This window comes from Aspergillus karnatakaensis, assembly GCF_047715665.1.
Source record: "Aspergillus karnatakaensis strain CBS 102800 unplaced genomic scaffold BJY04scaffold_10, whole genome shotgun sequence".
NCBI lineage: Eukaryota > Fungi > Ascomycota > Eurotiomycetes > Eurotiales > Aspergillaceae > Aspergillus > Aspergillus karnatakaensis.
This window is the reverse complement of record NW_027395722.1, coordinates 344432-369308: the sequence shown is the minus strand read 5'-3', so window position 1 is coordinate 369308 and position 24877 is coordinate 344432. Positions and strand designations below refer to the sequence as shown.

The 24877-nt window shown below is 50.8% G+C and overlaps 11 protein-coding genes across 11 annotated transcripts; 4 read left to right on the top strand and 7 right to left on the bottom strand.

Annotated features, from left to right (window-relative positions):
* Positions 1-99: 99 nt before the first annotated feature.
* On the bottom strand, positions 100-1251 carry BJY04DRAFT_8905 (uncharacterized protein). Its single transcript, XM_073721244.1, has 2 exons — positions 1027-1251; positions 100-972 (listed from the first exon to the last, which is right to left on the bottom strand). The coding sequence occupies exons 1-2, from the start codon at positions 1145-1147 to the stop codon at positions 254-256; spliced, it is 840 nt and encodes a 279-aa protein (XP_073574267.1). The 5' UTR covers positions 1148-1251; the 3' UTR covers positions 100-253.
* A 55-nt stretch (positions 1252-1306) lies between these two features.
* On the top strand, positions 1307-2591 carry BJY04DRAFT_8856 (aldo/keto reductase family protein). The gene is made up of 2 exons (XM_073721235.1): positions 1307-1988; positions 2038-2591. The coding sequence occupies exons 1-2, from the start codon at positions 1466-1468 to the stop codon at positions 2544-2546; spliced, it is 1032 nt and encodes a 343-aa protein (XP_073574266.1). The 5' UTR covers positions 1307-1465; the 3' UTR covers positions 2547-2591.
* BJY04DRAFT_8819 (dihydrofolate reductase family protein) lies at positions 2591-3386 on the bottom strand. Its single transcript, XM_073721224.1, has one exon. The coding sequence runs from the start codon at positions 3281-3283 to the stop codon at positions 2636-2638; it is 648 nt and encodes a 215-aa protein (XP_073574265.1). The 5' UTR covers positions 3284-3386; the 3' UTR covers positions 2591-2635.
* A 405-nt stretch (positions 3387-3791) lies between these two features.
* On the bottom strand, positions 3792-5100 carry BJY04DRAFT_215416 (uncharacterized protein; the record flags this gene model as incomplete). Its single annotated transcript, XM_073715469.1, has 2 exons — positions 3792-4351; positions 4425-5100. 2 exons carry the CDS (start codon positions 5098-5100, stop codon positions 3792-3794), a joined length of 1236 nt encoding a protein of 411 aa, XP_073574264.1.
* A 792-nt stretch (positions 5101-5892) lies between these two features.
* Positions 5893-6660, top strand: BJY04DRAFT_215415 (uncharacterized protein; the record flags this gene model as incomplete). Its single annotated transcript, XM_073715468.1, has 1 exon — positions 5893-6660. One exon carries the CDS (start codon positions 5893-5895, stop codon positions 6658-6660), a length of 768 nt encoding a protein of 255 aa, XP_073574263.1.
* Positions 6661-6938: 278 nt separating this feature from the next.
* On the bottom strand, positions 6939-11300 carry BJY04DRAFT_225650 (major facilitator superfamily domain-containing protein; the record flags this gene model as incomplete). The annotated part of the gene is made up of 12 exons (XM_073718249.1): positions 6939-7237; positions 7324-7582; positions 7693-8187; positions 8237-8290; positions 8347-8527; positions 8575-8654; positions 8705-8762; positions 9546-10439; positions 10494-10823; positions 10900-10973; positions 11027-11048; positions 11110-11300. The coding sequence occupies 12 exons, from the start codon at positions 11298-11300 to the stop codon at positions 6939-6941; spliced, it is 2937 nt and encodes a 978-aa protein (XP_073574262.1).
* A 1857-nt stretch (positions 11301-13157) lies between these two features.
* BJY04DRAFT_225649 (uncharacterized protein) lies at positions 13158-14998 on the top strand (the record flags this gene model as incomplete). The annotated part of the gene is made up of 2 exons (XM_073718248.1): positions 13158-13393; positions 13450-14998. The coding sequence occupies 2 exons, from the start codon at positions 13158-13160 to the stop codon at positions 14996-14998; spliced, it is 1785 nt and encodes a 594-aa protein (XP_073574261.1).
* A 723-nt stretch (positions 14999-15721) lies between these two features.
* BJY04DRAFT_215411 (uncharacterized protein) lies at positions 15722-17040 on the bottom strand (the record flags this gene model as incomplete). Its single annotated transcript, XM_073715467.1, has 2 exons — positions 15722-16573; positions 16633-17040. 2 exons carry the CDS (start codon positions 17038-17040, stop codon positions 15722-15724), a joined length of 1260 nt encoding a protein of 419 aa, XP_073574260.1.
* An 86-nt stretch (positions 17041-17126) lies between these two features.
* BJY04DRAFT_182538 (Zn(II)2Cys6 transcription factor) lies at positions 17127-20777 on the bottom strand. Its single transcript, XM_073710344.1, has 5 exons — positions 20154-20777; positions 20076-20102; positions 18673-20024; positions 17670-18628; positions 17127-17623 (listed from the first exon to the last, which is right to left on the bottom strand). Exons 1-5 carry the CDS (start codon positions 20213-20215, stop codon positions 17537-17539), a joined length of 2487 nt encoding a protein of 828 aa, XP_073574258.1. The 5' UTR covers positions 20216-20777; the 3' UTR covers positions 17127-17536.
* On the bottom strand, positions 20082-20777 carry BJY04DRAFT_182537 (uncharacterized protein). The gene has a single exon (XM_073710343.1). The coding sequence runs from the start codon at positions 20439-20441 to the stop codon at positions 20223-20225; it is 219 nt and encodes a 72-aa protein (XP_073574259.1). The 5' UTR covers positions 20442-20777; the 3' UTR covers positions 20082-20222.
* A 480-nt stretch (positions 20778-21257) lies between these two features.
* BJY04DRAFT_225644 (putative integral membrane protein) lies at positions 21258-24864 on the top strand (the record flags this gene model as incomplete). The annotated part of the gene is made up of 8 exons (XM_073718247.1): positions 21258-21338; positions 21404-21441; positions 21521-21544; positions 21610-21806; positions 21958-22117; positions 22168-22346; positions 23062-24326; positions 24376-24864. 8 exons carry the CDS (start codon positions 21258-21260, stop codon positions 24712-24714), a joined length of 2283 nt encoding a protein of 760 aa, XP_073574257.1. The 3' UTR covers positions 24715-24864.
* Positions 24865-24877: the final 13 nt, after the last annotated feature.

The following is a 24877-nucleotide window of genomic DNA, read 5'->3' as shown; positions in this document are numbered from 1 at the left end:
AGTAGTGCCGCGGTCTAACGGCCGGTGCGACCGTGACTGAAGCTTGACTGTTGTTTTCTACTTTGTCGTTACGTCGCTGCTGGTTGTTTGGATCCACGGATCGTCATTCAGGATCCAGAGATCTTCGAATCGATGCAATCAGGGGCCGAATCGATGCGGCTTGGCTTTGCAGGTTGCTCACTCAATTCGCCCTTGGTTCTGGACAAACCACTTCAAGAACTAACTACAACACAAAGAACACGGAGCCATGCCTTCACTGCAGGTAATTCTCGATCGGAAAACTAAATGGCCCACGGCTCTCGGATCTCAACAATAAAGAGTGAATCCCAACACCCTTTGTTCGCAAAAACTCCTCGTCGGCTGCAGTTTCTGCGGCTCGAATGCGAAGCGTCCCTGTAAAGGTGTGGACTCCAGGCGCAGAAAGCTGGAAGTCAGCCTTACCGTCGCTCTCCTGTGGGGAAGCGCCAACAATAGACGTGTATAGCTTGGTGTACGATCGGAGCTCCCCCTTTGGCACCAAAACCTCGATCCTCTCTATTCCTGTCGCTGCTGACGGATGCTGCGTCACAGAGGGCAAATTGTAAGTCACCCGACGATTTCGCGGAGTCACATCATGGCAGAAGAATGGGCCATCTGTGCGTCCTCTCGGATAAAACTCGTCTGCTGGTGTAGAATCCGACCGAAAATACTCCGCTTTCACAATCTTCCAAAGGACATCTTGACCTTCCGCATTCTTGCGTCCTCCATCTCGGGGAGGGGTGTATGTCACTCCAACCCCGCCATCTCCATGGCTATTTTCCAGCGCATGCGCGATGCGTTGCTGGCTGACTTCAGCGGTGATAGGATCTAGCGATGTCAAAGCGAAATCTCCGGGCAAACGCTTCCTCCAGTCGTCAGGCTTTGAAACCCAGTTGTATAATTCGAGGTAGGTTCCATCGCTGAATACGACGAGTTTGTTACGGCTCAAGCCACCTAGTTAGTCAGCTATTAGCCGTGGCCGGGGTAATAAAGTCGAAGGATACTTACCGATATGGACCCCACCGTCTATCACAGTGAAGTTATCCGAGATCCATGATGGGAGATTCTCAAAATGTTCCTGATTAAATTGGAGAAGGAGGTGGTCAAGATATACTTTCTGAGACGACATATTCGCAACATGAGAGCACGCTATATTGTAGGAGTGAGAGAAGGCAGCGTGCGGGGTGCCAAATATATACTTGCGCGACGCTCGTCATCCAAGCCAATCTTGCATCAACCCAACTCCAACATTGACGGCTTCACGTCGAACCGAACTCGTCAAGGTATGCTTCAAGGGTCTGCACTAGCATTAAGGCAACGAAAGATAGAAACAGGCGATTATGGATCTGCACCCGTGACGGTTTCGGTTAGGCATTGATTTAGCATGTTATATCTACAGCGCTCCGCGCTGTCATCATGAACAACCAACCGTGCTCTTCGTTCCGCAATGTCGAGCTCGAAACCTCGAACAATCCTCGGTCTAATGACCTTTGGTCCTGATCCCAGCACCGGAGCCCGAATAACGTCACTCGACGGTTTCAAACACATCCTCGACTACTTCCAAGAAGAAGGCTACAGCGAGATCGACACAGCGCGGGTCTACAGCGGCCAGAAACAAGAGGCATTCACAGCTCAAGCAGACTGGAAAGAGCGCGGACTCAAGGTCGCTACGAAGTGGTACCCCTCAAAGCCAGGCTTTCACAAACCTGAGATTGTCCGAGAGAAGCTGGACGAGTCTTTGCGAGAGCTTGGAGCCGACTCTGTCGATGTATTCTACCTCCATGCCCCGGACCGCTCGGTACCATTTGCGGAGACCCTTGAGGAGGTTGATAAGCTCTATAGAGAAGGCAAGTTTAGACAGCTTGGTCTAAGCAACTATACGGCATTCGAAGTCGCAGAGATCGCAATGACTTGTCATGCGAGGGGCTGGGTGCGGCCGACAATCTATCAAGCGATGTATAATGCGATCAGTATGCCACTCTCAGGTGTCATCTCCCCGGCTTATACTAACAGGCATAGCTCGAACCATTGAGAGTGAGTTAATACCAGCCTGTCGCCGCTACGGCCTCGATATCGTCATTTACAACCCCATCGCCGCAGGTGTTCTAGCGGGCAGATACAAATCACCAGAGATCCCCGACGAAGGTCGCTTTAGCCTACATAATCCAACAGGCCAGAACTATCGCACTCGGTACTTTAAGAATACCACATTTGAAGCCATCAAGATTATAGAAGCTGCAGCCAACAAACACAGCCTGACCATGGCGGAATGTGCTTACAGATGGCTCAGACACCATTCCCAGCTTCGAATGGGCGCAGACGGCAGTGATGGCGTTGTTATCGGTGTTAGCAACATGATCCAGCTGAAAGGTAACCTTCACGATCTGGAAAAGGGGCCTCTGCCGGATGAAGTGGTTATGGCTTATGATCAGGCGTGGGCTCTCACGAAGTCAAGTGCACCTGTTTACTGGCATCATGAGTTGGAGTACGCCTACGATACTCAAAAGGCTCTTTTCGGAGATTCATAGTCTTTATGCTTTGCCGTGACTATATTGAGGCAGTCAATCCTCCCTATGGATATGCGTATATCAAGGTGATAAACACACCAACTCGCGCCTTACGCGTCACCTCCAGTCCCAGCCTCAGTCTTAACATAATAACAGCTCACCATCCCATCCTCAATAACATCCACCCCCTTAAGGCTAAACCTCACATCCTCTAATCCCTCCGTACCCCCAAACAACGCCGTCCCCTCGCCCAAAAGAACCGGTGCCCTCGTAACAACCATCTCATCCACCCAACCCCGTTTCAAAAACTCCCTTCCTACTTCGCCGCCGTCAACGTAGACCATCTTTGCCTTCTGAGCGCGTAGAACATCCTCAACCAGCTCGATTGACTTCGCGATCCGCACTTGGCGTGGGCCTTGATTTCCCCCATCCTCACCCTTATCTGTGACTGGACCTTCGAGCGTTCGGCTGAGAACGACTAATCTTTTATCTAAGGGATATGGCCAGTCGGGGAATGAGAGGCAGACGTCATACGTGACGCGTCCCATAATGATGAAGTCAACTTCGGAAATGTGTTCTTCAAAAGTTGGTGTTTGCCGGTATGCGGCTGGGGTGGGTTGTATATGGAGGGAATTTTTGGGGGGATTTGTGAGCCAGGTTATGTCGTTGTTTCGACGCGCGATGAAGCCGTCTAGGCTTGTTGCAAAGAATAGACGGGTTTTGAAGGGGCGAGATTCAGTAGTTGTTGTATCTGTCATGGTGTAGTTTTTGAATTTGGGTGGGAGGGAATGGGCTTGTTGGTCGTGGGTAAGCTGTTTGGCGGCTATGTAACTCTATCGCTCTTGAAGTTGGATTGTTGGGGTTTAAGAGTACGTTTAACGATGCTGTGAGTCACGAATACGAGGTTTAACAAGGCAGCCAAGATTGTTTGGTTGTAAATTGATGCGCCAGCGGTGATGCCGAGATGGCCTCTAGATGCGTGTCAATCGGATCTGGATGGTTTGGCGTGGTACCTAGAGAGGAAGACTTTAATAGCATGGGACTTGTACCTGATAAGCACCATCGGATTCAAGTGATATATAACGTGACTATGAGATTGACCAGAGGGTCGGAAACGCCCTTTGGCCAAACAATCATAGCCCTAGGTAGTCTCATCGGAAGCATGGCTGTGTTCATTGCAAGACACTCCCTGGACTGCCTATGTATCCTTGCTGAAGGTATCTTAAAACAATGAGATGGTGCATATCGAGCCCGCTCACACCGACATCAGTACCGATAAACCCACCTCCGGTCATCCAACAAATCGAGCGCATTCTGCCGTCCCTGCTGCTCAAGCTTCAACCTGGCATGCACAGCATCAATTTCTTGTTCGGCATTCAACCTCGCTCCCTCAAGCATCACCCTCACGCGCTCAACCTCCGGCTGGTATGGTGCCAATGGTAGCATATCCCGGGGGATATCACCCCACTCTGTCCAAATTGGGATACGAAACGTCTGAATAGCGCGGTTGATCTGACCCCAAGCCGCAGATGGGTTGAGACACACGCTCAGGACTGTGAGGTCCGTCCAACCACGGAATGTAAGCATGGGCTTTTGTCCGCCTGAGAGGGATCTAGCGGCTGACTGTGATGGCATGAATCTAGACATGGCGTCACGCTGGGCTTGAGGGAGGTACGACAGCGGGTCTAGAGGGGACTTCACGGGTGTAGATGGTGGAGTGCGAGGGCGAAGCGCAAAGTCAGCGGAGTAGGCAGTGAAGTGGTCGGTGAGTTCACGGTCTGCCATATCGTAGCCGGTGTTTGGGTTTCTGGCACAGCTGGCTCTCCCTAATAGATGTATTAAAGAGTGATCCAATTGAAAGGCATATCATGCTGGAATTGGTAGAGAGAGAATACTGACATATATTATGGTTCGGTGGTGCTCCACATGCATCTAGATAGTCGGAATAAGCCTCCGGACTAATAAGGCCGGTTCGTTGGGGATCCAGATGTTGAAAGAGCTCTTCAATCAGCCTGATAAAAGAAGGAGACGGCTTCATGTCTTGGGTGAGAAGTGGAGCCCAGGCGGTGGTTGGGTACTGTGGAGGGGGCGGTGCAGTATTCCGAGGCTCCTCATGTGATACTGGCTGCGGTGATGGTGGTACAACTGGCGTGTCTTGTGTGGCTGGCGCCACCGGCACAGTATGCGCAGTCTCTTCCTCGATTTCATCCCTCACCTCTGGGCTCATTGTGGGCCGAGGAGGCTTTCTTGGTGGCACCTCACTATATGATGCCGATATAGGCCGTCGTCGTGGAGGCCCGCTTGGGCTTCTCACGGACTGAGATCGAGGTGGGCCATAAGATGGACCTCTGGTAGACTGTGCCCGCGGCGGCGGGGGTGGCGGCACCGGGAGAAAGCCGCTGTGCGGATGAAGAGAGATTAGATGCGAGTCATCGTTCTGATGCTGCGGGGAGTAGTTCTGCACGACATAGCAGTTGGCGCATAGTGTCATGCGAGGCATGCAGGTAGCGCAGGACAGACGAGGCTTGGTGTGCTGAATCTGCTCATTGCATGACACGCATTTGTAGAGCGACATGGTGGTTGGCTTACGACGATCAAGAAATGATCAACATGCGGCTTAACTGGGCAATGCGATCGCTTTATACGACAGCTTGTCGGCTAATAAAGCCATCTTAAAAGCTTGGCGGGCGGGGATGACAGCCCAAATATCCAAGTTTAGAGGGAGATATTCCCTCGTGCTTCAGCTGAGCTTCAGCTTCAATCTCGATACTGAGGTACAGGCCCGCCATGGGTCCCTAATATTAACGTTGGAACATCTGGCTGATCATTTTCTGTTCCTGGATTTGTAACAGATGATAAAAGTAGCGTATCAGGCTTTGTGCAGGTTTTCCATGAATCCTAATGGAGCTGTGTCTTGATGTCAACTGTTAAGAGAGCCGCCGAGAGCCACATGTAGCTAGACGAGACCGATAACCTCTTGAATGGCGCATGATTTCTTGTGTGATTGAGCACTTCCACGTCATAGAGCTGCCTTCAAATAAGTTAGTGACAGATCAACATTATGATTTTCCAAAGAATACCTCGTACCTTAACAGCATGTCGGAGTCATTGTATATAAAGGTCCCGTTGGTCAGACTTGTGGCTGCCCTTGGTATTGCTTGTTGTTTGGTTGCAATCACAGCAGTTGAAGGCCGCTCAGGGACGAGATGCCCATCGGCCCGCCCCGCCAAGTCTTCCGCGGAGGTCGGGCCAAACACTCCACTCTTCACCCATCGCCATCTTCATCTTGAATTGAACCTCTTCTCCTCTCTTAACCCACACCTTTCGCCTGGAAGATAATGTCTAAGCACCTATACAACAGATCACAATGACATCGACATCATCACAACTCACCGCAACCCCCGAAACAGACCCAATGCCACCAGCACTTCCCCGCGCCTTCCTCCAAACCCTCTTCACCTCCCTCACGCGCACATCCAAATCCAGAGCCTCTAGCACGCCGCCACAATCCCGCTGGACGCTCCTCCGCACCCTCAAAAGCGAAAACCCAAACGACATCACCGGCGACCTCCACGGAACAGCCACATTCACTCCTCTTCGCAAACGTACTCCCTCCAACCTTGAACAGAACTCGAACGATGACGAACACACAGAACTCCTCTACAGTGAGGAGGGATCCCTCCCTGCATCCTTCGGGCCCGGACTACGTTGGACAAAGAAATACATCTGGCGATTGAGTCCCGACGGGAAAATCAGCGTTTGGTTTGTGAAGGTCGACAAGCGGTATGAGGAGGGCGAGGAGGAAGCGGACTATTTGTTCCATGAATTTGATTTCAGCACCGCTGTTTCGTCTTTATCCACGGCTAGTGCTAGTGCTGGAGAGGAATTCGTGTCTCCGCCTACACCGCCAGATACTGGGATTGGGTCGCTTTTCAAGACAGATACTGGGTCAGGATCGGGAACGGTTGTAGCGGCGAGGGGGAACCATCTGTGTATCAATGATATGTATCGTACAGCTTATGCGTTTCGAGTGCAGGAGGGCAGTGGGGAGGTGCTATCTTGGTCGAGCCGGCATGTTGTGAAGGGGCCGAAGAAGGGGCAGGATATAGTCAATCTGTATTCTAGGGCGTCGTAGTTTATAGGTAAAGATAACGAAAGCTTTCAAGGGGCGGGGCCTGCTATGATGGAGGGTGTATCAAGATCTGTTGTCTGGGCAGATGTGCCGGCTAGGTGTATAAACACCTCATGCCCTCTGCGGCACTGAGTATGTGAGCCTCTACGACACAAGCTATACACGGATGTCAACGCAGCTGCTTTATTTCACATGCTACCCAAAAAGCACCAATACCACGGCATATACAACTTTCCACCAATTTCCTTCCTCCCCACAACCGATTAACCACATCTCGCCACTCAAAGCGTGTAAATGAAATCGGGCCTCTTATCACCCAACATCTGAATCTCGTTCTGGCTCCTGCCCTGAACCCAAACATCCCGATCTCCTCTTCGTCGTCGAGCATTCTCTCTGCGCAAAAGCAGATACTGAATCACAGACCCACCGAACTGAAACAAAACGAGGTATGCAAGCACTGTTCCATGACCAGGGTAGAACTCCGGCGCATCATCGCCGCGGTAAATATTCGACGAGACGATGCCGTTAAGGTTACCCCAGCCGATGACAAAGCCTAGGGTCACACCACGTTTGTAGACACCTTTGTTGACATTATTAGTATAAGTGACCCATTAATTATTGATTGCAGGTGAAGTGACAGGACGTAGAGTAGTAGGAGGGATATACCTTCAGTATTGTTACTAGTCCAAGAGATTGTGTTAGCGATAGCAGGGTAGATACCCATAGCGCCCAGGAAGGTTCCTGTGTATCGTGCACCAGCGGACTTTGCGCCTAGGAGCATCGAGAAGCCAGTTATTCCAAGAAGCGAGACGAGCATGTTGCAGATACCGCGTTGACGGGTGCGGTCTGCAATGAAACCGATTGCGACAGTGACGATTGCAGCGGCGGCGTAAGGAGGAACGCTCAGGAGCTGGGCGTGGATGTCCTCGTAACCTGCTATAGTCAGTGAGAGGTCAAAGTGTGGCTCTATGTTAGAAAGACGTACCCTGTACGAGTTAGCTTATTCCATTCACGAGGTCTTTAGTGGAGACTCACCAATTCGTTGATAATTGTTGGCACGAAAAGCGAAAAGGCATACAAGGCTCCATCAGCACCCATGTAGATCATCATTCCGGTATAAGTCTTCCAGTCCTTGAGACTGGCCCAGAAGTAATCCATCTTGAAATTTTCGTGTTCCGCGCTCGACTGCTGGTCAGCGGCCAGTCGACGCAGGACGCGCTTGCGATCATCATCGGACAGGAACTTCGCCTCATCGGGAAAGTCGTACACCATCCAGAACGAGATGATGCCAATCACAATGGTCACCAGACCTTCCAGAATGAAAATCCAAGCCCAGCCTTCTTTACCTCCAATACCATCCATCAACGCGATAGCGGCTGCGAGAAGACCACCAAATGACCCGGCGAGGGCAGCGGCAGAGAAGAAGATTGCCATGCGGACACCAAACTCGGAGCGCTTGTACCAGCAGGAGAGGAAGTACCCGACCCCGGGGAAAAGACCAGCTTCTGTGAGACCGAGGAACCATCGGACCTGCTCGGGATTAGTAGTGCTCAGACTAGGGAGAACGACAAGGACGAACAGCCATGAGACCGGCCCAATTGTGAACAAAACCCATGCACATCATACAGACGCCCTACGCAATTGCCGACGTCAGTCTCTGATGCCGGTGAAATTAGGGGAGTTGCGTACCCAGAGGAGCATGATAACGGGTATGAAGATGCTAGGCCTGAGACGCTTTAGGAGCACATTGGTGAGAGGCTCGAAGACCGAGTACGAGACGAAGAAGATGGTGAGAGCGGCGTTATATTGGCTGTCGGACATGTCGAGGTCCTCTTGCAAATTTGCGAGCTTCGCATTACCAATGTTTGTTCTGTGCTAGTCAGCTTTCGCAATCAGAGTGTTTTGCATGACACAGACCTGTCAAGAAAAGAGATCAGATAGAGCAAACTGAGCCATGGGACGAGCCTCAAGTCAAGCTTCCAGAGTAAGGCGCGATCCTAATTTGTTAGCCGTTCCCATACGATCAGAGATTGAGTAAGGAACTCACAATCTTTGCGCGCTCCTCATCGCTAAGCCCCGCATCTGGATCCTCGAATTGATCGAGCCTTGACTTGTGATGGTCATGGTGTGAAGCGACCTTCTCAAGGTCAGAGTTCTTGGGGGAGGAGTATTCGTGAACGGATTGCGCCGCCATGGCCTTGAGGGAGCTCGGGAGCGTTCAGGACTGAGGAGCTTGTGATTAAGGAGATGAAGATACCGGTGATCGACCGGGGGTAACCAGGTTTTTAAAGCAGGGGGCAGCTGCTTATGCATGGTCTTTCCATGGTAGTCGAAAAAATGGCTGATCTCGGTGATTTTCAGCCATAGACCGTATAGTCAACCTTTCATAGGCCAAGGCTCGGGGATTCTGGTGCTGATGGGCGGACATGCTCCGCGACAAGAGGCTAAGAGTCGCGGGAGCAGCCTGGATGTAACATTGGTGGTGGGAGAAATGAGGGGAGAATGACCAGTTCTGGAGGAAAAGGTAAGGCGTGGGGTTGGCTCTGTTGCGTCACAGGCAAACAAAGGAGGGAGTTGTGGGGAAGCTTGGGGGTGCAAAGAACCAGCCATGGCTGAGCTACTTATCACTTATCAGCCCATCCCCGCATAATCTGTCCTGACTCCTGAGTTAAGACCCTGAATTAAGCCTGATTCCTTTGGCCCGGAATCATTAATAATCCTTACGGAGAAAGGCCGAGTTGGACTACCGGAAAACAAACAATCTTTGATATCAACTGACTCCCTAATGAGCACCACCCCGGAAATCCAAGCACAGAACCAGCTTACCAAAACCATACCACATAGTTATTAGCTACACCTAAACTAATCCTTTTTTCGCCACTCAGTACTCTCTCTCAACTGTCGTCTCCTCATACACTTGCAGGCTGTACTGTGCAAACTTGCTCCTTTCGCGCAATCTTCGTCCATAGTATCGAAACACGAATGGCACCGGACAGAAAATGATCGCTCCTGCTGCCAATACTGACAGTGCAACATTTGCTCCCAACGCGCCGAACATCTTCGGTGCAATAAGGGGGAATACCGCCGACAGGGAGGAGCGAGCGAGCGACATGGCAGCAAACGCACTAGCAGCGTAGCTGTGATAGCTATCCGCCAGGTACCCCGCCAACACCGTCCCAAACTCGTTGAGCGCGAAGCCAACAAAGAACAGCGGGATTAGCGTCACAAACCAATGGACACCACGCACGACAGGAGGTACCATCCAAGCAAACCACCACAGTCCGATAGCCAGGAATGGGGCGCCCAGAGCTATTCCAGCGAGTTTATTTTCAGGAAGCAAGGGAAGTCGGTCTCGGTGTCGCTGCGCTGCGACGCGTTGGTCCATCAGTCGAATTGCGATACTGGGTATGAATCCAAGACCGATTGCGAAGAATGGCAGGTTTGATTCCTTCTGCGAGAAGCCCATGGATTCGTAAATGGGCGGCAGAGATTCGGTGAAGAGGTACATGACAGCGACGCTGCAGCCGCTCATGAGGGAACACGCGAATACAATCGGCTCCGTGAAAAAGAGGCGAAGTGGACGAAGAAGTCCTTCGCGGACGAACGTACGGATGTTGGGTGTTTCATCGGGGTTCAGTGCCTGGAGGCTCGTATCGCCCGTTACCTGACGCAGCTTTTCAACTTCCCACGAGAGCAGCAGCGATGGACGCGACTCTCGAATCCCCAGGAGCAGCACCGAGATGCTGCCAGTTATGATGCTCGAGATATAGAACACCCATCGCCTATCATTCTTGTCAGCAGTGTGTCCATAGCTCTTTTTATCAACGATGACTGACCATCCTAGCTGAGCAGTGATATAGCCGCTGATCACAGGACCCATCGCCACCGCAAAATTGGCAACCACCATGTACGCGAAAACGAGCCAGATCCGATCCCGTGCGTTGAACATATCCTCGATACTGCCTGTGATGATGACGGTTGGGACAGCGGAGACCAGCCCCGTCAAGGTCCGCCCTGCCACCATCGCTCCCAACGAAGGTACCGCTGCGATCACAATGCTGAAGACGCTGAATAACACAGTGCTGATGACGTATAGTTTTTTCCTCCCAAAGGCCTCCGAGTATGGTGGGAAGACCACATTCCCAAAGGCTTGCGCGAGAGAGTACCTAAGCACGCCATCAGTATGAGCATGCCGTCGTTGCTTCAGAAACCACAATTGTAAACCTCGGAGTTAATACGTACGTGGACACAAACAGGAATACAGCAAACGTCAAATCGATCCCAAACTCATGTCGTGCATCTTTCGCCGCCGTTGCCTACGAGACGTCAGATTTATACACGCAGCTCGTATTGAAAGATAATAACCAACCCCTGATGCGTTGATTGCCGTCCTATGGATCACAAAAAACATCAGTCCCACTTCACAGCGCGTCTTTAGGGGTCTTTACTCACGTATAGAATTCGAGAAATATGATCAAACCTATGTCGTATACCTTTCGAATAGTGCGCCAGTTTCTTGGATGGTTTGGGTTGGTCCTGGCCCAGCGGACATACTGTCCGTCTGGGGTCAGCTCCAGCCCCTGCTCTTCCAAAGCAAACTGTAGCACTTGGGCATCTTCGTCTTTTTGGTCTAAGTCCGCCATTTTGAATACATGATATCGACGGACAAGAACAGACGAACTCTCGAGTACAAGTACATGAGCCCTGGAGTCAAGGGATAGGACCAGGTTCCACCTTTACATATCGACGGAGCGCCGGCGACGGGATCAACATGCTTCACTGTCCATTCCCTTCATCATTAGGGTTTGGCAATATCAAGGCTGACGTCGATTCTCACTGATTGCGACATGAGCTGGGTATCCCTTTCATGAGCCACGCATTAATAAGGCAACAGATAGGACCGGACAGAACGAAACCTTGACAGTGGGCTTCTAAAGAGGAGAGAGGAGTGAGAAAATGCCTATAGCTCGAGTTCTGGAATGTTGAGAGGCTTAGGCGGAAATTCTCCGAGAATCCGATTCGCACAAGCTTGGCCAGAACGGCGCTTGCAGGTTTCTTTCGGCGGAGCGCCAACGCGTCTACGATGCCCCTTTACATGCATTCCTGTTTTGAAATCTTTTAGAACAGAGCGTATGCCCTATGGGTCAGAGGCATACAATGCGCTCAAGCCTCAGGCACATCATGGGGTGCTGATCCGGAATGCACAATGACGATACTGTGACTAGAGATGGTTTGAATCGGCTTGACTCGGTCTTCACGATAGGAGTTTCGAGTTACGGTTCAAAACTCTAAGAGGAATGAGGCTAAGTCATTTTCCTCAGAAACACCGGGACACCTCATGCTCTTCAAACCTGACTACGGGTTTATGTCGGAGTAGCGAGTCGCCAAGTATGCTTTGGCCCCCAATTCTGTTCGGCGTTTATGGAGTCGTGGGCCCATCGAGCAGAGGGCCTTTCCATCCGACAGCCGAGGTGGCTAGCATGATACGGGTGGAATGGAGCAGCACCTTTGTGCATTCCAGAGGTGGGACTGCCAGGGAGCTACCCTGTTAGTGGTGAACTGCTGATACACTCGGCTTTCCTTCTGCGAGAATATAACCTAGAACCTGCGTCACGACTTCCTACGATGTGCATTCTGCTATAGCCGTGAGAGTCAGGAGATGGTGCCAAAGACCGCGCGTCCAGAGGCAAAATCAAGCTCTGTTGGGCCTTGCCCAAGAGGCGCCAGGGAAGCTTAGTGCTTCGAGGATTTCTTAGTCAAGGCGCCAAGTCAGGCCATGGGTACGAGCGGACCCATCTTGCGCTCATTGCTGATGATTGCTCAACTCTCGTGTCTTGCTGTGGACAATGACTCGTGCTGTTTCCAAAAGTCCACTCGGGCTAGGCTGGAGTAATCCGTGCCGGATAGACTGGCTAGTCGGCTTCCACGGAATTACTCGTAGGTACCTGGTAGAGAAAATACGTAGTGTGGACTGTGGCCACTGGCCACGGGCAGAGATCATCAGATAATCAAATCAGATAAGGGGACCCACGATGGATGAACCACTCAAGCGCTTCGATTTTCTCCTCGACGGGCCACTCTCCTGCTTGGGTTATCTAGAGCGGCGCTAGAAACTCTGACCCCCAGTATCAATGCTATTTTCTGAAAACTTTTCACCACCAGCTGCAGCCACCTGACTTTGTATGATGAAGAATCCCGGCTTCTAGACGCGCGACACCGGCTGGCCTTGGAGCCGGACCCACAACTTCATCAACTTCATCGTCCTCACTTCGCGTGGCAGCGGAGAATTACCGTTCTCGAGGTCACTGTCTCCATCAGTGCGAGATCTAGTGCGCCGCTTTTCGGCCGTTGGGGGGACGAGACTCAAGCTTGCCATCAGGCCTTGTCCGCTGCTATATAATCCCCTCATACCCCTGCCTATCACTTCTGTTTGAGACAGTGTTTCTTCTTCTGACAATCATCGGGGAGTTTAATATTGCTCCATCTCTCCTGAACTCACTATGAGGTTCAGAATTCCCTTCAAGCGTGATGAGCTGCCGATTGATGAGAACCGGCAGCGACCGACCGACACTGAAGCAACAGTGGAGAAGGGAGCCGAAGCCAGCCCTGCAGAGGTTGGAGGAGAAAAAGACCACCAGAGTGACATTGTCAATCCTGAGTTCCAGCATGGTGTGCAGTCTGCTCAGGCCATGACCCAGGTGTGGTCGTTCAGCCACATCGTTACCGCATACGTCTTGTGAGGTCTTCTCGAGGATTTCAATCCAGAACTACAGCTAATTTTCCGTGATACAGGATCTGGGTGCTTCACTTTATTATGGCCTTTGCCTCGGGCATGATTGGCAACCTGACACCCTTCGTCACCAGCGCTTTCGCCGAACACTCCCTGACTGCTACCACCAGTATCATCTCATCTCTAGCTTCCGGACTGATCAAGCTCCCGTACGCAAAGCTGATGGACATCTGGGGTCGGCCTCAAGGTTTCGCCGTCATGGTCGCTAGCATGACCATGGGTCTGATTATGATGGCTGGCTGCAACAACGTGGAAACATACTGCGCCGCCCAAGTCTTCTATCAGATCGGCTACACAGGCCTCGACTTCACAATGACCATTTTCATCGCCGATACCTCGAAGCTCAAGAACCGAGCCTTCTGGATCGCCTTCGTCGCCTCCCCCTACATCGCCACAGTCTGGGCCTACGGCCCTGCTTCCCAGAGCACCATCAACACCATTGGTTTCCGCTGGGGCTTCGGCATCTGGGCGATTGTGATCCCCGTCGTCTCCGCACCCCTCTTCTACCTATTCTACTACAACCAACTTAAAGCCGAGAAGATGGGTCTCGTCCCGAAACGCGAGTCCAACCGCACAACCACCGAATCCATCATCTACTACATCAAGGAATTCGACCTGATTGGCGTCTTCATCTTCGCGTTGGGAATGGCTCTCTTCCTCCTCGCCTTCAACCTCTACACAAAGCAACCCGATGAATGGCGCTCCCCGCTCATCATCTGCTTCCTCATTTTCGGTGGCCTCCTCATTATCTCCTTCATCCTGTACGAGAAGTATCTGGCACCAGTAACATTCATCCCCTGGCCATTGCTCAAAAACCGCACCGTAATCTTTACCTACACAATGGCCACATCCCTCTACATCGCCTGGTACGTCTGGGACAACTACTTTTACTCGATGCTGCTGGTCGTCTACAACCAAAACGTGACCCAAGCCTCCTACATATCCAACATCTACACTGTCGGATCGTCATTCTGGTCAATCGTCATGGGAGTCCTCATCCGCTATAACGGCCGTCTCAAGTGGCAGGCCCTCTACTTTGGCGTCCCCATCACAGCCCTCGGGGTTGCACTCATGATTCACTTCCGACACGCAGGAGTCGATATCGGATACATCGTCATGTGCCAGATCTTCATCGCCTTTGGCGGTGGCACGCTCGTCATCTGCGAGCAGATGACCGTCATGGCCGTCTCCAGACAACAGGACATCCCCGCCATCCTAGCCGCCGAGGGAATGTTCATCAACATCGGTTCCGCCGTCGGATCCTCCATCGCGGCTGCCATGTGGACCGGTATCTTCCCCAACAAGCTAAAGCAGAACCTCCCTGCTTCGGCACAGGGCAACCTGGCCACTATCTACGGCGATGTCACAGCGCAGTACGGATACCCATGGGGAAGCCCCGAGCGAGACGCGATCAATCTAAGCTATAGCCAGACGCAGAGGCTGATGCTGATTGCTGCGACTTGCCTTTATTCCGTGACGCTGGGTAGTGTGTTCTTCTGGGAGGATGTGAATGTCAAGGAGATTCATCAAGTTAAGGGGAGGGTTTTCTAAGGACCCTTTTCCTTTTTTGTTCAAATATGGTAGATGCTGTGGACGGCACCTTCCAGAGTCCAAGAGAAGGACACGGGGCAAAAATACATGATGAGCCCTGCTGCTTCGTGTGGAGGGCTGGGTGTCTTTATAGAGTAACTACTTAGGCATTTACCGTCTGTCTGTCTGTCTTTTGATGATATCTCTATCGTCTTGTTAATCGAATAATAAGTAATGCCAAAAGAAGCACGTTGATAACGTTAAGGATCTATCCATGGATGCTAACAGCGGTGCTCGTATGCTGACTCTGTACTGGTTCAGAAGCTACTTAATTGAATCTGTAAAGCTACCATTGGACGACGTCAAGTCAGAGTATTAGAAAAGGTGCGGTGATGAAAAGCCATTGGAGCCATCATATAGCTCATATATGCGATATGCCCAAGTGATCATCGATTTACTACTTATGTGCTCTTCTGAATACATTAAGGGTTATTTTTGTTTTTGGCTTTTCTAATCCATATCGCCATGATTCATCAGATCATATCGGTTGGCAACATAGCACCAGCACCAGAGGCTTCGACCGTGTTCAACGCAAAACAAGCATGAATAGGATCCTGATTCGTGAGGTACTGTATCAACCTGAAGGGTAGATTTGCAAAAAAAAGGGTTTTCTTCGAAAAGAGCCTTCCAGTACAAAAGTAAGAAGAAAACGATTTCAGGCGGAAACGTGAGCAGAATCTTGTACTAGAAACCATCGCGCTCCTGCAAGATTCCCTGGGTACCCTGGGGTTGACTATGGGTCGAGTCCTGGCTCAAAAATCGGAATCGGCAGTTGGCGAGAGTCGGATGACCCTTGAGCGTAGCTAACACGGCCGCCGCTCCCTTGACTGAGAACATCTTGATCACAATTTCGCCGGGAGCAGGACCATCGACAATCTTTTCAAGCTGTAGAGAATATTTGTAATGGTGGTGGGTTATAACACGTGTGATTTCGGCCTTGAGAGACGGTTTGCTGTGGTACACAGCCAGCGAGCGGGTCAATCCCTCTTCCATGATCCAGTGTTCGATATCGGCAGGCATAGGGTAGGTAGGAGTATGAACCGGAACAATCTTCCCGAAAGGCAAGACGGCAGTCTTCTTTGCAATTGCACCCAAGAACTTCATGGTATCGTCCTCGGTAACGAAAACGATCATTGCGGTGTTGTAGCCAGTGATGGCGCTTGTATCGGTGAGCCGAGCGCAATAGACCTCGCCAACGATGAGAGGCAAGATCTGACCGAGGGTGATACCGCTTGGAAGTTCCTCGATGCGAATGGTACGGTAGACTTCACTGTCGGAGCGAGACGGAATGTAACGAAGGCCGTACTGGAAGACCCAAAGGTCGGAATAGGGCTGGCGGAGAAGCATGTTGGTGCGTGTGCGGAAGGCGTTGTATTCTTCATCAGCATCGTCGAAGACACTTGCTCCCTTCAGAGCCCAGGAGATTTTCCCATCCCACATAACGGCTTTCGGAACGGCTTTGCGTTTTGTTACGGTGTTTGGGCGGGGAGACGCGTCGCGGGTGTGGTGTTGAGAGAAAGGGTTGCGCGGGGCAATCTGAACGAGGGGATTAAAAGTGTTCAGAGTCAATAATATGATCAGAGCAGATGGCCTACCTTGGGCTGTAGTGCGGGAGTTTTCACATTGTCTATGATGCCGTCCAGCCAACCGTCCGGTCCTTCGATAAGTAGAGGGGTGTTTTCATCAGACACAGACCTCGACAGTGGTCGGAGGGGTTGGATACGGATATCTTCAATTTTGTCATCGAGAAGATCTGTAGAGTAAGCGGCGGGTGACGCCATGTCTTCGTCGACAACCTCTTCCCAGCGACGCCAATCGCGATCGTTGCGTCCCGAAGTAGAGGCCTGAGTGAGAGCCAGGATTCTGGTGTCAATGAAGTACAGAAATACACACAGCATCAGAAATATGGGAACAAGGAAAGAGATCAGGAGGATAGTGTAGGTGGCCAGGCCTCCTGTTCCTATTTCTGGAGACTCTCGGTGGGAGACACCATATCCTTCCATTTTGGGAAAGGGGAAGGTTGTGCAGGTGGGCGCCACCACTCAGAAGGTGTGACTGAGTGAAAGGATGAGAGAGGGTGAGAAAGAGAGACACTGTTGAGGTATTTATTGTAAGGCAATAGTGAAGAACAATGGTTGGCACAGCAATTGGAAGGTTGCTGGGTTGCAAACAGAAGACTGTGGTCCTTTAAGCTCTCCCAACTAGACTCTATAAAGAACCCTTTTGGCGTGAAGGCAAGCTAACAGACAACTGAGAGGCAGGTGATAAGAGAATGACAGATAAGCAAAGCAGAAACCAAGGTATAAGTGAAGGAATAATGTTACCTCGAAGCCTACAAATTTGAGAGAAAGGTGCTTGTTCCATACTGCAAACGGAGGTATCGCGGAGTTTTGCAGAAAGCAACAACAAACAGCATAATATTCCCAAGCAATCTCCCTTTCTTAGACACATATAAACGCAGGTGGTGTTGAACCACTCATGCTGCAATAGCTTGCCAATCTACCCGATAAACTCTCCCTGTGCAAAGACAATCCAAGGTAGGTTGGTGTCCCAGCACCTCTGCATCAGGCCACGCGCGCTCCGAAACTAAGGCTACGTTAGCTTGCTTCTACTAGGAACACTGTATACGGACCTGCTTCATCCCAGTCCTTTCAAGGACATCCAAGCGCTCCTTGATGTCAATCCTCTGTTCCAAGTCCTGGGATTCACAACCTGCGGTGAATATCGGGAATAGAACACCTGCTTCCACGGCAGAACCAGATTGGATGGTTCGCAAAGCCTGCATCAAGCCTTCCACGGCGGACGAAACCACGTCAGATGTAGATCCATTGCCGAGAACACGGCGATGAAGTTGAATCAAACCAGCATATCGAAACGCATGATCGACCGAAATCATATCAGACGATTCAGCGTCAAGGTAATGCCTGTCGTGGGCGTGAGCTCTCTCGTCAAGTGCTTCCCATTCCATAACTAGTGCTTGAGCCTCAAGAATTATAGCTGACGACGGTTCCCACTCGTTTAAGAAGTTTCCCGCATCATCAAATCTCTGATTGTCACACTGATGTAAGAGGCCTCCAAGCTTCATCAAGAAAAGCCCAGTGCGAGGAGTAAACCCAGTAAAACAATCGACTGCATACTCGTCCCAGTCTTCAGCTGCGGAGCACGTGCTCAGTACAGTATAATACTCCAGGAGAGGCGGCATGTGATGGCGACATGAGAGCGAACCCAAAATATCTAGATAACCGAGCCAACGCGTAAGAAATGCTCCTACGCGGTTATCAGGGTAAGTCATTTGAGATTGACGCGCGAGAAACAGGTCTCGAGCTAGTTTTAAATGACTTTGCCACGGCACCGGCACCTCAAAAGTGCTAGGCGAAACGATTTTTAAAGACAGCAGCATAATGGCAGTTGCAAGGTGGCTGTCGGTGATGTTCTGTTGAGCGTCCTCCAATGCGATACGCAACGACGGGAAAACATTGCTCACCCAATGAGCAATTCGAGTGGTAGGCTCGGAGTGGCCTAGGAACCTCGCGCGATGACTTGCTGAGTATGCGAGCATCAAATTTAGAAGGTTTGAGTCACTCATCGCCACTATCTAGTCAGAATTTGATAGAAGAAAGGGACTGGTCTCTTACTAGAAGGTAAGACAGAACTGAAAGGGTTGCTTCCACAATCATGAGGGACAAGGACCCGTGCTGTGTGGTTCAGAAAGTGATGGAAGTACATCAGATTGATGGGCACTTCCACCAAGGACGGAGGCAGCGGGGAGAGATATCTCGGAATGTTGATGGGCACAGGCAACGCATAGTATTCGTAGTTACTATTTACCATAGCACCAATTGCATTCTCCGTGACGATGTTTCCGGGGCTGGATACATGGCTCCGCGACTGAATCATCTCAAGCGCATCGCTGATATCGATTGCTGAGTGATCATCATTGTTCCCCAAGTCTGCATCTGGACGACCACAGTCCATACCGTAGTGGTCCGTCACACTGGTGAGGTATGTCTGCCATTTCTTCTCCGATTGTGAAAGGCGGCGGCGGGGTTGGCCGAAACAAGCTTGACCCTCATACGTGGGTTGGTAAACTGGCTTCGTTCGGCCATGTTCGATCTTATCCCCATCACACCCGGGGGATCCATCTAATATTCCAGCTAAAAAGCTATCTGTGGTGTCATTGAAATCATGGGGCGTCTCAGCAATAAACAAACTGGTGTCTAGGGATTGTGGTGAAAGAGTTTCGTGAGAGTGAGAAGGACTTCGGGAGTGGCAGTCAGAGGCATCGGCGGACCTAGCAGCAACTGGGGGCGACCTAGGGTAGTCCTGGCGGTAGGCACAATCTTCTTGATTGAGCGGCAGTCCTTGTGAACACACTGGCCCATCAACTGCGGGTCGAACAAAAGATAATGGCTGGGATATTGGGCCTGAAGGGAAATTGAAATCCGGAAACTCGTGTATAATGGTATTGAGATCTGGAAGAGGCGGATATTGAGGGTCGTTCTGAGAAATTGAAACCGACAGGGTACTAGGTAATTGTTCTCCCAGCAGGGACTCCCCTGGCCAAATATCCTGTTTCCGCTCTCGCGGCGGGCCCATGTCTACTGGAGCTCTATCCATTGTATGCATCGGTGTACTAAGTGACTGGTCAAGGACAGTCGGGGAGTTTTGGATCTCAGGTAGCCTGCTAGGGTACGTTCTTCCTAAAATCTCCCCCCCTGTGGCCCGCGGCTCTTGACGGCTGTCCTGCACAGTGTTTTCCTCCAATGCACGAGCCTCGAACGGTTGATTGGGGCTTGCTGGAAGTGGTGAAATACTTGGGGGCGATATAGGAAACGACGATGAATGCACTGAGAAGCTACTAGACAGCGAATCTGGGGAGTCAACCGAGGACGTCCTTCTCGTCCTACCACCCCAGTTCAAGCGGATACTGTAGTCGCACGGCTCATTTTGTCGCTGGCAATTCAAGCATGCCGGCTTTTCCTCGCCGCTACATCTATAGAATTAGCTGAGCGGCTAGCACTGGGTAGGACGTACAAACCATTTGACTTTGCGTGCCTTGCATGGCCTACTCGAGGTTAATGAATCAGCCAGTTAAAAAATGGCGCACTCCACTCACCAGCATCCTTTGCGCGATCTCCTTTTAGGCTCGGGAGCTCCGGGCCTGCGAGGACGCGGCATTTGATGCTCAAATCAACGACTGATTATTTGAGGAACTAATCGTCCGGGGTGCAAGATAGTGCCAGCTTAATCTGCGGAGTAAGATCGCCATGCAGCGCGGATATCTAGATTCAACCACAGGGCTGAAGGGCAAAGTTCGTTTTCGTCTGCGAGTTGGGGGCTTGACCCAGGAGGACAAGAAACGATAGTCAATAATGATATAAGGGCGGCTGTTATTCGTACTCATCGAGGTACGGGATAGGCGAAGGGCCACTCAGTCTTCAAGGGGAGTATATAGTGTTTTGGGCGATAACAAGTGATCTCAAAAGACCGACAAATGATGGGAACAGCAATGGCTTCACTTCTCTTACGGGAAGAGCGGAGGAAAATCACACAGATCACGAGAACTGGTGGTATTGGCTATGCCCAGACAACTCTGTTACTACTGTACTAGTATAGCAGCAGGTGTGCTACCCTCCGTCCACGTTCCGCGCGTATAGGATAGGTTCTGAAGGGTAGGAAAACAAAGGATCAAGAAGCAGCAAAGGGAGGAAAGAAGGAAGAAGGAAGAAGCAAGTTCCCAGTTGGAGGAGGAGGAGAGAGATGAAGCAGATGCATTGTTATCGGGCTGTCGGGCGTCTCCAGCAATCACAGTCCACATCGTGAGCGAAGAAGCGGTGGGCCCGCCTCGACTTGCCCTAAACGGAAGGTAGACACCTTAGGCGTCCACTGATAAGCCGGGGGGTTTGCGGGCATCGAACGGATCGGAGTTACCCACCCTCCGAGGCGACTGAGATCCGGGATCCCTTAGCCCTGACATCACAGACAGGGCTATCCTTGCCTTGCTTTCTTTTGTATGGATTCCATCGGATTCGGCGGAAGATGCTTCAATGACGGATTATTCGGCCTTCTTACGACCCTAGCAAACTTTTAGCTGCTGTTCCATTCCTTAAATACCCCTTGGTTTACTATAAAAAAAAAAGTCTACTTCTACAATAAGTTGCTTATCCTCGAGTCCTACCTAACTACCGGTATCGTACTACTCCAGATAACAGCCGCTACCATGTCCTCGGCCTCCATCACCAAAATCCACCCGCTGCAGCGCCTCCCCAGTCCCTCAAGGGGTTTTTCTGCATTGATCCACGTATGCTATCTCTTGAAGCCTGAGACCTCATCATGTCCGCCATAATAGACTAATTACTTCCGCAGGCTTCCGGACTTGCTAGTTTCATTTGGTCCTTCAAATAGTGAGTGTATACAAGCACCATCGTGCGCTACACTATAGCATATCTAGCTCGAGGATCGCTCAGCTAACTTCTCCCTCAGCATGCACGAAAACCCAAATTTCGCGTAAGCTTCCAATGCCACACTACACCCTAGGCTCGTTAAAAATTGACTCTCGGCCCTTACCGCAGCAATGAAGCGTACGGATGGCATTTCCAGTACCTGACCGTCATTGGTCTTTCCCTGGCAACGATCACCTTTACTTTCGGCCTCCTCGCAGATCTCACTCTATCTCCGCGACTATTCCTTGTAAAGAACCTGCTCTCAGTATGTAGCGCTCCCATGGAAGTGCTCATCAGTATCCTTTACTGGGGTCTTCGCCTTGTAAGTCATCTTTTCTTGAGGCTCATCTCACCTCATTAACCATTCCCCGCCAGATCGATGAGCGCCTCGTGATTCCGGACTGGGCAGTGATACCCTTACACGCTGGTAACTAACTCTAGACCCTATTTCCTTCACACTATCTAACCAATCCAAAGATATCAGCTTCCACGCCATCCCCTCGATCGTCTTCCTAATTGACCTTCTCTTTCTTTCTCCACCATGGACCATCACCATCGGTCCCGCCCTCGGTCTTTCAAGCGCAATCGCTGTCAGCTACTGGTTCTGGGTGGAACGCTGCTTTGCACTCAACGGATGGTACGCACTCACCCCTTTCTAACTCCAAAACCAAGAACTAACCTAGCTAGGTACCCCTACCCAATCTTTGAGCAACTTCCGCTTGAAGGTCGCATTGGACTTTTTGGCCTCAGTGCCGTCGTCATGGCTCTTAGCACCGCAACTCTTAAGTGGCTCCATGGCCGTGTCAATGGATTCGGCACACCTGTTAAGCCCACGGCGAAGCCGGGCGCTGTTCAGCTAAACGGGGGTCTTTGAGTGGTATTAAGCCAAGATCCAGACCTAGAACTAGACCTAGACTGTCGTGCATGAAGACTTCCGAGTCTCAGTCTTTTTCAATAGAGCATAGCGTGGCTAGTTAGCGTTAGAGCTGTACTTATCATTTCAAGATGAAGCAGGACTTTTTGTCAACCGCGATCGCGATGTTTCGTTCAAATAAGACATGCCTTGAGACCATAAATGTGAACTGAATACAGAAACAGCATCAGAGATTTTCCCCTCGTTTTGGTAACCCTAGTTTCCGGAGGTGAAACTATATTATAGTATTATACAGCACTATATTCTACGGTATATCCCAAATTCCGAGCCAAGTAGGCTATATCATCGGCAGAGACTCCAACCTTTAATGTATTTGACGTTTATGACTGGCACCCACCCCGCAGAACGTACAAGTGCCTCGGGATCCCCGCAATTTGCGTAACCGAAATCAGATCTCCAATTTAACCCAAACACGCGGGTGAGGTACAGAGCGCGGTTCAGGGACTATTTTTCCAGGCCATCTTTATGCAGCGGACGCAATTGTTCTTGTCTATACGTCGATTATACAGACGTTGAACTAGAACCATGCAATACCTACCGGAGAAGGACTATGATCTCCCTAAACTCGATCTACTCACACTCTTGTTTGGTAGGTTGATATCCTGCAATGCTCTACTCAGAACACAACTGATACTCTTTACTCTCAGAATCCCCTCTGTCTTTGACAGCAGAGTCGTCAATCCTTCACGCAGAAGCTGCAGACCCTACAAACCACATCACGAAAGCCCAAGCTCGGACTATCGTCAAACGTCTTATCCATGTGTTTCGAAACAATTTTGGCATTGGAGCAAATGGGCGAGGAGGAGATGCTGTTCTGTGTATGTCATCTAATCAGGTCCTTCTACCGGTTATATTCTTCGCCATCATCGGTGCAGGGGGTGCCTACGCTGCAGCGTCGGCAGCGTTAACGACACTGGAGGTGGTAAAGCAGCTCCGGCAATGCAAGAGCCAATTGATAGTCACCTGCACTGAAAACAGGAGCAAAGCATTGGAGGCCGCGCGGCAATGCGGTATTCCACCAAACAGAGTGCTAATTCTTGAGAGCATGGGACACAAACGATCGTTATGCAATACCGTCCAGCCGGGTAGAAATTACGTACAGAGTACTGCTGAGCTGGAATGGGATCGGATCTCGGACATCAAGACGCTGGAGGATACTACTATTTGTCTCTTGTATTCAAGTGGAACGACCGGTCCTCCCAAGGGGGTCATGCTTTCTCATATGAATCTTGTCTCCGAAGCACTATTCACTCAATTAGTTCTGCGGGACTCGAGGAAAGGGAAGCCACAGTTCGATGCGCCCTATCGAACCATTGGTCATCTTCCAACAGCTCATATTGCAGGATGCTTGGGGTATTTCATAACGCCGGCTCTTGCTGGAGGGTTGGTTTATTGGATGCCAAGGTTCAACATTGATCTTTTTATCGACTACTGCAAAAAGTACCAAGTAACGTTTTTGGCAACGGCGCCCCCAGTGTATCATGCAATTGTGCGGAGTCCCCGGGTGACGGACCACTTTACAACCCTTATTCGGGCGGAATCAGGCTCGGCACCACTTAGCATTGAGCTCCAAGAGCAAGCGGAGAAGAAAATCGGATGCACAATCAGTCAGCGATGGGGTATGACCGAGTCAACTGGCAGCGTGACAACCATGCCATGGGGCCAATCAGACAACACTGGGGGCATCAGCCCGCTGCTACCCAATACACGATTGCGGCTAGTAGATGAACAGATGAGAGACGTTGGCTTCGAAGAGGCGGGGGAGATTCTGTTGACCGGCCCCATGATAACCAAAGGTTATTTCGACAATCCGGAGGCAACCTCTAGCGCTTTTACGACCGACGGTTGGTATAAAACTGGGGACGTAGGGGTGTATAGAGACAGACAGGTGATCATGCTCGACCGTATAAAGGTAACCAAATCAGCCGGCCTGACGCGAGTTACGTGCTAATTTGAGGTAGGAGCTCATCAAGTACAAAGGACTGCAAGTCTCTCCGGTTGAGGTCGAAAGCTTCCTCCTCACGCACAGGAGCGTTGCAGATGTTGCCGTAATCGGCGCACCAGATCCAGATGCACCAGGCAATGAGCTTCCTCGAGCATATATTGTGGTCAAACCCGGCGAGCGCGTTTCCGAGGAAGAATTGAAGGAGTACGTCAAGTCCAATCTTGCACGCCATAAACAACTTCGAGGCGGTGTTGTATTCCTGGATGAGGTCCCCAAGAGCGCATCAGGCAAAATACTCCGAAGGATCCTCAGGGATCAGGCAAGAAGCTCAAAGGGAAAACAGGCGAAGCTATAGACGTCATTAGATGTTTTAAATCTAGAGGTAGAGCTTTCAATAGGGCGGCAATGTATCCAGAGCATTACTAGCAGCCCAGGTACAGCCGTGTATCATTCAAGGCTTTCAATTCATAATAGCAAAAGATCAACGAACGGTAAAATAGGGGTGGGTGGTACCGTGG